Source organism: Urocampus carinirostris, chromosome 5, assembly GCF_059441175.1.
Source record: "Urocampus carinirostris isolate Australia breed hairy pipefish chromosome 5, RoL_Ucar_1.0, whole genome shotgun sequence".
Lineage (NCBI taxonomy): Eukaryota > Metazoa > Chordata > Actinopteri > Syngnathiformes > Syngnathidae > Urocampus > Urocampus carinirostris.
In genome coordinates, this window is record NC_142353.1 from 17,922,123 (window position 1) to 17,936,919 (window position 14,797).

The 14,797-nt window shown below is 38.5% G+C and overlaps 1 protein-coding gene across 2 annotated transcripts; it reads left to right on the forward strand.

The window, feature by feature from the left end:
* The first annotated feature begins 342 nt into the window (after positions 1-342).
* LOC148365657 (Golgi membrane protein 1-like) lies at positions 343-11,988 on the forward strand. Of its 2 annotated transcripts, none has more exons than XM_088335076.1 (11): positions 343-548; positions 2,808-2,943; positions 3,975-4,154; positions 4,235-4,289; positions 4,398-4,500; positions 5,352-5,466; positions 5,543-5,657; positions 6,967-7,083; positions 8,511-8,669; positions 11,448-11,546; positions 11,611-11,988. In XM_088335076.1, the coding sequence occupies exons 2-10, from the start codon at positions 2,815-2,817 to the stop codon at positions 11,543-11,545; spliced, it is 1,071 nt and encodes a 356-aa protein (XP_088191202.1). In that variant the 5' UTR covers positions 343-548; positions 2,808-2,814; the 3' UTR covers position 11,546; positions 11,611-11,988. The 2 variants fall into 2 exon arrangements, with proteins under 2 accessions (XP_088191202.1, XP_088191203.1); XM_088335077.1 differs by having other exon boundaries at positions 11,622-11,988.
* The last annotated feature ends 2,809 nt before the right edge of the window (positions 11,989-14,797 follow it).

Sequence of the window (14,797 nt, forward strand, 5' to 3'; positions counted from 1 at the left end):
AAGATATGTTGCAAAATAATTGCGTGTCTCCACGTTTAAAATGACTCCTGCAACCAATGTTCTGTATTAAAGTCGTATTAAGCTGTAAAATAACAATGTTATTCTGCCGGTTTTCTGCCACGCATCATAAAATCCGTTGTTATCTTTGCTGCGTTCATGTTCATCAAGACAATAGCATTTGCCAAGTCGCCAAAGTGCTCCACTGCATTGTCCAGTTTTGCCTTGTTACTATTAACAAAGTTTTCTGTGATGTGATATGTCATATTTTTCCAAATGGAAGTTTTATGTCCACATTTAAACACATTTCTCTCAAATGTTATTCGTCAAGCAATCAGTGAATTTATTTACGACCGCACACTAACGCATCATCTGCGGTCCCAGTCATGACGAGAAGGATTGTAAACCGAAATATGTTGCCCTTCGCGTTTTATCATCTCCTCAAACTTCATTTATAACACTGAGTTATGCGTATTTTGTCATTCGAGAAGACGTCGTGACACTTTTGGATGAGATAGAAAAAAAGTCCAGCTCCAGTCTGCGTTTACCAGGTAAGATGATGCTAACCACTTAGCACGCTAACGTGTCAAAAGGAAGGAAATGAAGAAAGGATGCGAGCGGAGTTAGCTTTAGCTTCAAACAAAGCTAGGTTCTTTTTACCGTTGAAGAGTTCGTTGATTTTTAAAGCAAAATGATTTAATTTAACATAATTTAAATTATAGTCTCTTGTATTGCGTCGTCTATAAAAGAATACAACGTTTTTAAATGAATGTCCTTATCGTCATTGAAATTAACGCTATAAAAAACATGTATGTATACAACGAGATTAGACATGGCACTCCAAAGGAAGTCTGTATTTAAGAGTTTAGGCTGTCAGGATAAATGCATCATAGACCACTTGTATTCCAAAGGTGCCTAACGTGGAAGAAATAAATGGTAAATGGTCTGCATTTATATAGCGCTTTTCAAGTCACTGAAGACCTCCCAAAGCGCTTTACAATGTGCTTCACTCTTACCCATTCACACACACACACACACTCACACAAACACTCACACACCAATCTTAATCAAATCACAGCTATGTATTTTAAAGTTATATATATATATACCGGTATATGTTTTTGCTATTTATTACTGCCGTTTGTTTAAGTTTCTGACCGCAACTTTCATACCAAACGTCAACTGCATCAATAATCTTATAGGAACATGAACAGTGAAAACTGAGGAACATGCCTGTAAAGGTAGTAGGAATTTTGCTGGATCTTCTTAAAGCTGCACTTCAAATGCAAAATCTTTTAATGTATTGAGAAAATATTTGAGAAAATTGGTGCTAAACAAAGTGATAAGACTCGCTGACATGCATTATTTTACCACATGACGCGAAGAAATCATCTAGCACACTGTGAAAAGTAGGATGTACTGTATTTAACTCATCAAGTGTTGCACACTAAAATATCCAAAACACTCAATCTACTCAAAGACGTATCTAGATCCAGATGTTTATATGTTTTGTATGACAGAATATAATTTTGTAGCACAGTGTTTATTACTTGACCTCTAGATGTCGCTGCATGACGTAGTGCAACACACGAGTGCTAAAAACCACAAGGGATTATACTAACTACAGAGACTCAAAGCGATAAAAATGCATCAATGACTTATTTTATTTTTTTTGCACAGGGTTTTTTATTTTTTTTTAGGGTACCCATAGCAACAAGATGGCAGCCAGATATGTCAGCTCATGTTTTGTAAAATAAATGCTAAGTTCTTGACCTATGAGTACTTTGAAAAATACATTTTTTACTGATCCAGTTTAGGCGCTTTATGTGCTTATTTTAAAAATATCTGTTATATTTTTTTTAAATGATTTTTTTTTTTATACAATTCAGATGTGCTTTATAATACACACTGTCCTTTTAACATACACACACAAACACACGTACACATACACACACACACACACACACATATATACAGTGGGACCTCGCTACTTGATGGTTCCACGTTCGCGGGTTCAGAGCTTCGCGGGTCTAAATAATAATAATAATAATAATGAAATCAAATAATTAAAAAAAACAAGTTTTTTTTTTTTAAAGCATTTTTGAACGGGTGTCGCTACTTCGCAGATTTTCACTTTTCGCGGGTGGTTTTGGTCCCCATTAACCGCGATAACTGAGGGATTACTCTATATACATATACACTGCCCAAAGACAGCTGGGATGGGCTCCAGCACTACCGCGACCCTACTGAGATAAGAGGTGCAGATGATGGATGGATAGATAGACGGCTGGATGAATGAAGTAAGAATTTTTCTGAAGAAAAAAAGTTACAAATCTTCAAGAAGAAAATTATAGAGATGACAAAAGACTTTTGAGCATTTCACTGACATTACAGTAGTGTGTTTTGACATTTAATGTTATAATGTACATGGAATGCAAGAAATCAAAGGAAAAACATTGATTTCTGCATTTTCCGCACTGTAAAGCTCACAGGGTCAAAGATCTATTTGTTTTAATTAGGGTATTGCACCTTATATATAACAAATAGATCTTATTAGGTGCATAGATTCAAAACTACAGTAATAACTAAAAAAAAAGAATATATATACATTTTAATCATGTCTGTTCTTATTTTGAAATCGCATTTTGTATTATTGGCAAACAACTAGGTTTGTCTGTGATTAAGGCCAATCATGTGTCCGAAAGTAACAAAACCCAAATAAATTAATTTACTGTCTCTTTAAATCTTTAAACTTCTTTATTTCCTGTAGCAGAGTGCATTTATTCTAACATTTTCTATTTTGTTTGTAGATTAGTGATGGGTGGCTTGGTTAACGGGCGGCGTGGAGGAAGGTCTCCCCCTTTATTGATCGGCGCCCTGGTTGCATGTATCCTGCTTCTCAGCTTCAATTATTGGGTGTCAAGCTCGCGTAACCTCGAGCTACAGGTAAGATTTTCCATTTTGTTCCTTCAAGAATAATGTGTGTGATGTTTTAATTTATGTCTCTTTTGGTGACATGTATTGGGCTATATATGGCATAGGTGACTTGCAAAAAGGCAGTAGATTTTATCTCATGACGCAATTTTGAGTCACGGTACCAAAGACAAATGTTAATTTATTTGTGCATTTTACATCTTTGAATGTAGATGAATTTGATTCTATTCCAAACATTGAAAGGGACAAATTCATAAGTCATCTATATAAATGGTAGTCCCTGAGTTATCCCGTTAAAACTATTGTGCCAAAATGCTCTATGGCATGGGTGTCAAACAGCCAGGCCGTATCAGGCCTGCTAAGGGATTGAATCCGGCCAGCGAGACAACGCTCAGAGAAGCGCAGGAGAGAAACGAGCTAGAGTTTGAAATATACCCACTTGATGTTGCCAAAGGCAGGTGCCTCTCACAAATGCTGTACTTGTATTTCTCTCTCTCTCTCTTTATCTCTCTCTCTCTCTCTCTCTCTTCCTCCCATTTTCTGTCTCTCTCTCTCGTTCTCTTATTTCTTTCTCTCTTTTTTTTCTTTCCCTCTTATCTACTAGTCCGGCCCCTAAGAAAATGTTTGTTCTATCTTGTGTCCCCCGAGTTAAAATGAGTTTGACACCCCTGCTCTGTGGTGTTGTTCATGGGGCTGTGTTCAGCTTAATCAAGCAGGTCAGCTTAATCAAATGAATGAGGACCTGGGGAAGCTTTAGAAAGAGCTGCAAGCTCGTCAGAGCAATGTCAAAAGCCTGTAGTTTCTGATCTAAATAAATATATAAATACATTATAAAAATTAAATAAACAAAGCTTACTTTCTAGTAAAAATGTTGGTAATCCCAACAACTTCATTTTGGTGTTCATAAAAAATGTCAAATGTTAGCAACATTTTGCTTTGAACTAGATGTGCTTTCTGTGATTTTTTTACAGACCTTATTTCAATAGTTAAAGCGATGTTGTGATGCTGCCATCAGGCTTCAGCCATGTTTTTCTGTGTGACAGACCAAGCTATATGAACTGGAGGGCCAAGTTCGACGCGAGGCGGCTGAACGCGGCGCTGATGAGGTAAAAAAGTACGAGTTCCAAAAGGAAATCCACAGGCAAAAGGATCAGATCGGTCTCATCGAGAGTCACTATAAGGATGAGCTGGAAGGATTCCAAAACACTTGCAGTCAGGAGAAGGTACAATATAAATATACAGTATTGATAGGGTTAGTGAGCTTTACAAGGCCAAAGTCACATTGTATTATTTTGTATTGCAGGAAACATTACAGCAGAACCTTTCCACCAGCAATAAAACTATACAAGAACTCAAAGGTAACGTTTCTGAACCCCTCATAAATATAATTCCAGACAGCTCTAGTATAACTTTGCATAATTTTTGTGTATTTAAAGCAGTCATTTAAATGTACTTTGCGTCGGCAGGTCAGCTTAATCAAATAAATGAGGACCTGGGGAAGCTTCAGAAAGAGCTGCAAGCTTGTCAGAGCAATGTCAAAAGCCTCAACGACAAGCTAGCGTATGACATGTAAGCATCACTTTTAAACACAATGAATGCATGAAGGGGGGAAAAGAAGCGATGGACTCTGTTAAAATTATATACACAAAAGTATTGACACTGACATTCATACCAACAGACCATATCAAAACATTTAATTTCCCAACCCTCGAAACAAAACAAACATAAAACTTATATACATTTATTTATTTATCTTTTTCCAGAGTGGAGGAAAAGTGACTACTAACAGCATTTTCTCGTCTATACTTTCTGGAAAAATATATTCATTTTTTAGCGTGTAAAAACAACAACTATGAATAGTTTTCTAAATCTCGATTCATTATTATGGAACCCATATCAAGAAGTTTGTATGAATGGAGTTTTAAATTATTTACACAAGCAAAACTGCTGCTGTATTAAAAGATGCTATTCGCAAAGAATCTTTCGAGGCACATAGACGTCGACCATCTATCTCCCTTTGGTTCTCTACATGCAGTAAGTATAACGTCTTCAACATTTATGTTTCTTGTTCTGTGTTTTTAGAAGATCAAATTAATGCGGCTTGCATACAGGCTCAACTGGTAATTTATTTCAGAGTTTCACAGTAGTATGAACACAAAGTAGCAATGGAATATAAACATTTAGGTAAGGGTGATTAAAGCTCAATACTCTTTGGTACACTATTTAATGGCAAGCTCTTATTTACTTAACATAATGTTACCGGAAAAGACACGCCTTAAAAACACTTTGTTTTGTCAGTGGTTTATGTGCATGCCGACAATGGGTGTGGAAGCTTTTAGACCTCTAGTGATTGTTCGCTCTCTGTGTCATTGCAGCCATTTGCCAAAATCCAAAAGTTCATTGTATTTGTGTTTGCCTAGGACGCACTGCAACTCGCAAATCCTGACCCAGAAGGAATTGTGCGACGAGCGAGTGGCTTTGGCTAAACAGGAAGTCGAGAAAAAGATGGCCAAGCTCATTGTCCCTGGCGTCAAGGTGAACGAGGACGGGACGTAGTCTTGAAATTTCAGTGTGACGCGACATAAAGTGAAATTACTCAAACTTTTGGCAGGGGGAGAAGGTCGATGACGTCGGCATTAAAGCGGATGATGCCGTTGCCAACAAGTCCCTGAAAGCATCCAACTCCAACCTCACGACAGCCAAAGCCACCGTAATCAAGGAACAAGGTGAAGCGCTTATAGCAAATTCACTCAGCTCACTGCCACCAGATAAATTCGTAGTTTTGTAGACACTCAAAATTAAGAAAGGAGACATTTATGATTTTAGAACTTGCAAGGAGAACTTGAGAGAACTGTAAGTAGTGGGCGTGGCTTAGCTTTCTATGTTGGATCTAGTGATAATGTCAGCTCCATCTACGTGAGCCTAAAGTTAGGCAAAACATGCATGTTTGTGTGTTTGTTAATGTTTATTTATTGAAAAATGTTTTTTTTCATGAATGTTTTTACCCCTAGGATGCCCTAAATATTACACACTGTCCCTTTAACAATTGAAAACTTTAGATGTTAGGCCAAAATCCCCCTACTTACAAAAAAAAACGGATATGCGACCCCCCCCTCCCCTCTTACTGCATTATCTTTCCAGATCTCAACTTTGCATGTTCATGCTAGTTGAGCCAAAAATTGCTACGAAACATCGATAGACCCGGCTTCCCCAACTTAATAAATGTCTTTAATATTAGAAAATTGAAAAAATTATTGCCTCTACGTTTTTTTTCAGCAGAATATTTTTTTTCTTTCAACATAAACTAATCCATCTTCAGACTGTTGCTCAGAAACTCTGATTTGGAAATTTTCTAATCCAAAGAGTATTTAAATTAGGGGTCTCAATCTTAGGACCCGGGGGCTAATTGCCACATGAGTTATAAGCCCCCGAATTAATATGAAAGTTTAAAGGTACAGTGTGCATCATTCAGTGCCTCCCATTGGTAGAAAAAAACATTATTAAAAATAAATGAAAAAAAATAAGCAAAAATACATTAACTTTGATATAAACATGCATTTAAAAAAAACAAAAACGTATTTTAAGAAATTTGTATTTATTTTATACCTGGAGGAAGTTGACGTGATTGTCCACAATTTTGCTGCTACGGTTAAAAAAAAAAACTCCCGAAATTCAGAAAAACAATGGTATGTTCTCCCTTGTGCTTTTTAGCACCTGTTTTTGTTTGCACTCCATAATACAGCGGTCAAATAATGCACACTGTCCTTTTAAGTAATGAGTCAATATTGGAGCAAGTTAACAACAAGAGGAGGCAACATTTTCTTGAGCTCAACCAGAACAAACCTCATACTGTGATCCAAGCACAGCAGGAGAAACTTTTCCTACTGCAGCTCATTCAGAACGTTTCAGCTCGAGTCAGTACTAAAACGAAGATCAAAATTCTCATGATTGCCTAGAAAGTACAGAATGTTACTGGTGCATGAAATGAAAAAACAAAACAAAAAAAAAAACATTTTAACCTCCCATATGCCACAGTGACTGTTGATGTAACAAAGGAGGCCATAAAAAAGGCTAATGTGGCCCCAGCGGCCCCGACCAACAAATCCGTCTTGACGAATCACCTGAAAAGTGTGGATAATGCAGCGACAGTAGGTGAGACACTGCCATTATTCTTTTGTCTGCCATTTGTGATTTCCTCATTGGCAAAGCTGCTAAGGGAACGAGAATGAGGGGAGAAAAGGTCCCAAATTAAAACTTAAGATAAGGGCACAAGGCTTCTTACTGACAAAATATAGAAAAATGGTTATTTAGATCTTATTTATGGACTTATTTTAGAATTATGTTGATGCTCAATGTTATTGTACTATTTTTCAAGGCCTTATTGTGACGATGCACTTGAACACACCGAATTTGTTGAATATAAAAAAGGTTTTATCTTTTTCTTTGAAGATTTATAAATATTTTAACTTGTTTCCTGTGTTTTTCAGTGTTAATGTATTAAGTATTCATTTTCCTTTATTTTTCCCCTTTTTAAGTCATTCATAAAAAAAATCACAATAAATGGTAATATATGAATTAAACAACCTGAAGAGTTATTTGGGACCCGAAAGAGCTCTTTTTAATGAACCAGGCCAAAAAAGCCTGTTATCTAAATAGTCGGAATTTCGTCTTTACAACGGACCAGTCAAGTTAGATTTAATTTAATCATCTCACTTTATGTTGTTTACTAATCATGGTTATATTATTATGTTGTTTACTGTTTATTTTTGTAGCATTTCAAGTATAAGGTATATCAGTTGCCGGTGCGATCAATATTACAAAGTCTATAACACAACTCCCTGTCTGTTCCTCTTTATTCAACTGACCCGAATACTGTTTAGAAAATTTCAAATTCTTTGACATACAACAACTTATTTTTAAAGTAACATAAATAATGATTTTCCCTGGTAACTAGATACTTTTACTATGAAGGAACTCAGTTACTAACTCAGTTACTTTTTGGAAAAAGTAGTAACTAATTCCTTTTTTAAAGTAACGTGGCCAACACTGTTCATACCAAGGCACAATTTGGACCAGTCAATCAACCTGACATGCATGATCACTAGATTTGATAAATAATCTTGATAAATATGCCATGTGAATGTTGGGGACCCCGGGTACAAGAGTAGTCCAAAATCCCAAAATTTTTATTAATAGTACTTTTTTTTGGTACAATTGTCTTCATATCATTTTTGTACATTTAGTTCGGCTGGCCAGATGAAAAAGCCTGACGGGCCGCGTGTGGCCCACGGGCTGTAGTTTTGCCACACTTCACTTCAAACTTAGGTCAATCTCCAAGCATTACCTTGTAAATATTTTTGCCTATTCATCCTGACATTCTTATTTTATTTTTCTCTTTTGAGTCTTCATTATGAGTTTATCCGAGAGTGCCATGTCCAATCTCGTTCTAAATATGTTAACTACTTAATTATCAAAGATAATTTTAATGAAAATAAAAAAAGAGACACGACCACTGATGATGTTCACGCTTCTGTACTTGGGTTCTCGTCCGTCACGTGTTCTAATGTTTTTTAATGTAGCGGACCTGAAAATGGGACTTGCGGTGACCAGTCGAGAGAAAAATGATATCACCAGCTTAGAGGACAAACTCGATGTGGAGAATTACGACCGTGACGTCAAGGAGGCACTGGATAAAGGAATGGACAAATCAAAGCAACAGAAACAGGACAACAGCTTAGGTGGGTATCATGTGTTTTATAAGGGCTGGCAATACTTGGAATTTTGGTCTTGTAAATTGCAGGCTACAAGCTGTTCTTTTTTTGCTACATTTCAAACACTGCAGATTAAAATACGTGCAGCTTATTGTATTTGTTTGCTTCCCGGCAACAGCAAGCTGCTCTTTTCCACAACACATGCGCTCTGAATACAAAACACCGCAGTGACGTCTTAAAACATTATTACGGCCTTCGAGAGAAACTAGTACATTTTTGCCAACATTATTCATATGATACATAACAGGAGCCAAACGGGGGGTTTTACAGTATTTTATTCAATATTTACAACGACCCCAGTGGTTAAGGGATCCAACCAACAAACCAACCAAAACGTTTCAGAGAGCTATTAGTTTTATTTGAATTTATAAAAATGTTCTTTGTTTCTTTTTGCATTAGATAGATACTTTATTCATCCCCGTAGGGAAATTCACACTTCCAGCAGTCTCCCTTGTTGTTTATTACCAGATTAACAGGATGCCCTCGGGGTGCTTTGTTGTAGTTTAGCCACAGCAGAGTGAATGACTTCACACGCTAGTCCAAAAGTTCGACGTCCCTGTGGGTTGCGCACAGGGATACACCACCTCGTGTTAGCGAGTCCACTTCCTCTCTGCTTCCCGCAGGCTTTTGTGTTTCTGTCTAACAGCGCTGAAGCCGGGTAGCTCCAGATAGCAGCTCCGGTCCGGGTAGCTAATAATTAAAAATTACCAACGCAAAATTTTAAGCTTTTACTGCAAATGAATATCGGCTCCAAATATTGGTAATCGGCCTCCTTTTTTATACTAATTGGCCTTGAAAAACCTATATCCGCCAATCCCTAGCGAGAAGTCTTCTGTGTTTTTGTCTTTGGCGATTGCCGTGTTAACAGACCAAATTGCATTTGCTTGAGGGTTAAAGAGAATTTCTGCGACCTGACAATGACTCCAATGATACGGGAAGAGGAGTGTAACATTTTTGATCAATAACTTCCACTGCTGTTCAATTTGCATATATAATTTCAGTCCTTGATTTGTGTGTCTCATCTCATCTCATCTCATTAGCTGCACCGCTTATCCTCAGTAGGGTCGCGGGGGTGCTGGAGCCCATCCCAGCAATCATCGTGCAGTGGGCAGGGGACACCCTGAACTGGTTGCCAGCCAATCGCAGGGCACACAGGGACAGACAACTTGCTCGCTCATTCACACCTAGGGACAATTTGGACCGGCCAATCCTCCTGAAATGCATGTCTTTGGAATGTGGGAGGAAACCGGAGTGCCCGGAGGAAACCCACGCAAGCACAAACTCCGCACAGGAAGTCCGGTAGCTGGATTTGAACCCACACAGGAGGTGCCTAAGACCTTAGAACTGTGCCGCACACACGCTAACCACTGCGCCGCCGTGCTGCCTGATTTGTGTGTGAAAAATTTAAAATATTGAGAGTATGTAGGCAATGTTGAATAAAGTACCGTCAGCTGGAGCTTCCACCTTCTCACCATTGATTCATCCATGTCAAGTTCACGAGCGGCACCTCAATTTCCTTCTTCAACAGCTAGAGGGATCGCTTTTAACTGAAATGCTGCATTATAACCTTTATTTTAGTATTTTCCATGTTGATGAGGGTTCGTACAAGTGACTGATGTACAATAATGGAAGTTGTGATTTAATTATACAATTTAGTTGTACCTCTGTGTACTACTCGTTCATTTGGTCTACTGTTACTGGGCAAAATGTTTTTCTTGCCACGAAAAAAAATGAAGAAGAAAAATTAGCAAATTGTGGTCCAGAGTTTACAGTAAGGTTTTTTGTTCAGGAATGGAAGCATGATTACATTATGGGTTTCACTTCATTTCCATCGGTAGGGTGAGCTTTTTTCATGTATTAATGTAAATTTGTGGTGTTGCCACAGTATCAGACTACTTTAATAGTCCACATTGCACTGGACTTTTGTGATTATTAGCTTCTGATTCAGCAGGGTAAATCCATTTAGCTGCTTTTTTATTTTTGAGTTGTCCTCTCTTCTGCCTGGCAGGCAGGATGTAGTAGGGTAGACGATGACCCATCTAAGGGAAGGAGCTAAGCGCGCCATTCAGTCACTTCCTCAGGAGTCGAGCCAGAGAAATATCAATTCCAGGACAGTAGTATTTACCCGGTCCAAGTACAGTGGTACCCCTTATTACAAGCAACTCTAAACATAAGAATTTCGGCATTTACTCACAGCAAGACAGACTATGGACAATACCGCAACAATATTGGGAATCCACGTGACGTCTTCTGCTACCAGTGACTGAAACATTTTGAATTGGAGCCAAAATAGACGAGATTGGTCTCTTTGAAAAACAATTTCACGTATAAAAAATGTCAAACACCGTATTCATAAACCGGAAAACGTGCAATTTTACAAGTATGCGCTCTCCAAGACTCCTTTCAACCCCAGCTTCCACCCCTCCTCTCCTCTCCACCAACCGCACATCTTTGTTGTTGCATGCATAATAAACTCAGTTTGATATCTTACTTGTCTTACCGTACATGTGTTTTCTAGCTATTTGAAATGCCTGTCACACGAGCAATTCGAGCTACAAGAACAATCCTGGAACAAATTAAGCTCATATGAAGAGCCACCACTGTACTATCTTAGTATCAATAATATCAATGTTTGGATCGATCCGCCCACCCTTAGTATTCATTTTAATGTCTTTGAGATGTCACCTGGGATGAGTAAAATCGATTTATTTTTAAATATTTTGAATATTTCCTTGTCCCTTTAAGACAAAGTGTTGGAGGACGAACTGGCCGACTACAACGGCGACGACGACAACGAAGGAGAGTTTGAGGCGGACAAACAAGCTGAACTAGCTCGTAGTTAAGGTAAACAAAGCATGACATGCACTTACATCCAAGAATAACAATATTCTTCTTTGTCATTGAAAAGTTTCTTTGCAGGAAGCCACTCCAGTAGAAATGCAGAATTGCAGCTTTTTGTTTTTTGCCGTCAGGTGACAAACCATTGAGAAACACATCCATCAGAACGGACTTGATTGTTTTTAAAAGCAATATTTTATGAGTCATATTTGAGCTGGCTGGAAAGCCTGCTCACTCTTTCACAAAAAATATTCACTGAATGAAGTCAAATGAAAAGCACATCCAACTACCAACTAATGATTTCTTGAAGAATGAACTCAATCCAATGTGCGCCGACAGATTATTTTGATTTTTAAAAATGTGAGTCTGATCCTTTTTTACTTGTAAATATATATTGACCTGCTGAACAATGACTATGAAAATCATACAATAAAAGTGGTGTTGATTATCGGGTTGCCCTATATTATTTATAACGCAATATGTAGGTTATAACTTCTGTCAGACATTTTTATCTAAATGTTTTGTACTAGATCATTTCAGATGTTTTTAACAAAAAAGAATTTGAGTTAGACAAGTTAGATTTAATTGAATGATTATCAGTTACTCACATTATTCATATAAAAAATAGGCATGTAATTCAATTCGGTTTTAAATACAATAATAAGGTAAGAAAGGGACCCCAAAGCAGCATTGGACAAGTCAAGTTAGGCTTACTTGGCAAGTACAAGCCCTAGCTTTATAAACCTTGCAGCCTCCCACAGATCCTCTGGCTGCTTCTGATCTATGAGGTCTGGATATGGACCATCGAGGGCTTCAAAAGATGAGTCAGCAGTTTTTTTACAGATATGGGTGGGCCTACCTCAAAGCCTAAGCAGCATTACCCTGTATGGCCAGAATCACAAATTGAAGATCCCCATCAGCAGCCTGAATGAGAAGTTCAAGGTAGGCCATGCTTGGTGGGTGCTGCAATACAGGGAGTCACAGAATTCAAAGGTCTCTCAGGTTTAGATCAAAGTGAGAACTGGGTGGAGGTGGAAAGCAGCAGAGGCTGTAGCTGAGTCGCGGCCACGGCACAGGGCACTGCTGGGGACAGTGAACCACGGAAGAGCTGGCCTGGGTAGCGGTACACCTTGCTACAACAATGTCCTGGGGAAGATCCGGGGATCAGTGGTGCAGCAAGAAGTGAGGGCCGGTAGAGAAGAAGCGGGCCTACTACAGGATTGTTGAAATGCAGCAGCAGCGAGCCTGGACAAAATGTGGGCGCATGGACCGCAAAAGAGCTGTGGAAAGCTGAGCCCCATAAAATACAATTCTGATCCAGGCAGTCTTTAAGTACGACTGAGCACATCCAACCTGTTTAGCTGGAGGTTGGTGGAGTCACGGATGTGCAACCTTTGCCTAAAGAAGCGGACCCTGGAGCATGTCTTCAGCTTCTGAGCAAAGGCCCCGGGCGATGGGTGCTATGACCAAGTGCTGAAGGCCATAGCGAACACTTTCAGCTGTGGGATTAGCTAACCCAACTGTCTCTGCCCAGTGAAAAACTCCCTCACTATCGTCGGAACTGGGGAGAAGCCACCACTGTCTGCCAGTGCTAGCTCATCTGGCTTGCAAGCAACAGCAAAAGACCGGGAAATTAAAGTTAATCTGGAGAAGCAACAGAAATTCCCAGAGTCCATTGCCACCACACCACTGCAGCCTGACTTACTGCTTATCTTTGTGGCTTCCGTAAAGAGGAGGGCAATCCAGGTAAAAAAACAGAATATGCTGAGCCAGTGGAGGTGTGCTGGGACAACAGGTGGAAAGCATGTGGGATGCCCAGTCTCTTCAGGGCCTACAACATCTTAAACATCACTGGGGCCACTAAACAAACAGCAATTAAGGAGGTCACAGAGGCAGCAGAGCTTGCCTAAAATGTGGCTATGCTTTAGGAAGAGGATAATCATATGTGAGGTAGTGCTACCTGGATAAGGGTTGGGGCCTGATCAACCCCAGCAGGTTCGCCTGGGTGAGAGTTGAACGAACCGCAACCATCTGCGACTCCAGCTAATATCACCAATGATGTGTCCAGATTGGATCACTTAATGTATGTGATAAGACGTTACTATGTTTTTTTTTATCAACTAATTTTCTCCTGTAAATACTTATTTAGTTTTACTGTAAAAACACTTTTTACAAAAACCATTACAGAGCAATTTTTTCACAGCATTACTTTTGCATACCTGTCAACCTGTACGTTTTTGCCGTACAAAGTACGTTTATTATGCATTTTAAGACATGTACGACATACAAGAAAATCTGTACGGAAAAACAAAAATTTGGCAATTATGGGTACCATCTGGTATACACAGACTATCACGAAATGGCAAATCAATTAAGTCAAACGAGTTCTCCGCGGTAGCCTCTATCTCGGTATCGTTTTTTTTCATTGCAAACGAAGCAAGCGGTTTGATGCTACTGTGCTCGTGCGCCTGCCGCCTGGGGATTTCCCATCATGCATCATTCCGATCACACGTGAACAAAGCGAAAGCAGAGCAGTAGGCCTACAATACAACATCGTTTTGAATTTTCTTTGGATACAATCAAGTCGCAATGGCCGAACCTGAATTAAAACACCGAAAGTCATTCTGATCTGAAAACAACAAGCGGGGTTGATTGAGTAAATTTAAAATACATTGTGTAGTGAAAGGAAGTCTGTCTCTTTTTAGAGAATCGGCTTTTCCGGCTCACTTCATTAAAGAGAGCTGGCTCTCAAATGGCTCACTTGCTTTGCTGCGTTATATTACGAATTATTATGTTGTATAAAGAAGTTAAGAAAAAAAGGAAGTATAAAAGGAGAAAATGAAAAAAGACAGGTTTGTGGTTATCCCTTTCATCAGTATATTACTAATAATAATTTAATGCAGAAAATGAATTAAAAATTTGAATAAGAAAATACTTAATTATATTTGCATGTATTTTTTCCTTCCACAGTGAACATCCAAGCTACTTAATTTTTAACTTTTCGTTTATAATAAACCTCATTCATGTCGAGCAACTCAGTATCTCACAACAAAATATTAAGTAACTATATATATATATATGATACAACGAAACACATGTATAATACAACATGTTAAACTGCATAAATAAACATGTTTGAAAAAAAATATGGTGTAAGATTATTTTGTAAGGGAAAATACGACAGTTTGTAAGAGCATGGAGCTGTGGAGGTTGACAGGTATGCTTTTGAAACAAGTTTTTCTCAAGAAATCATACAC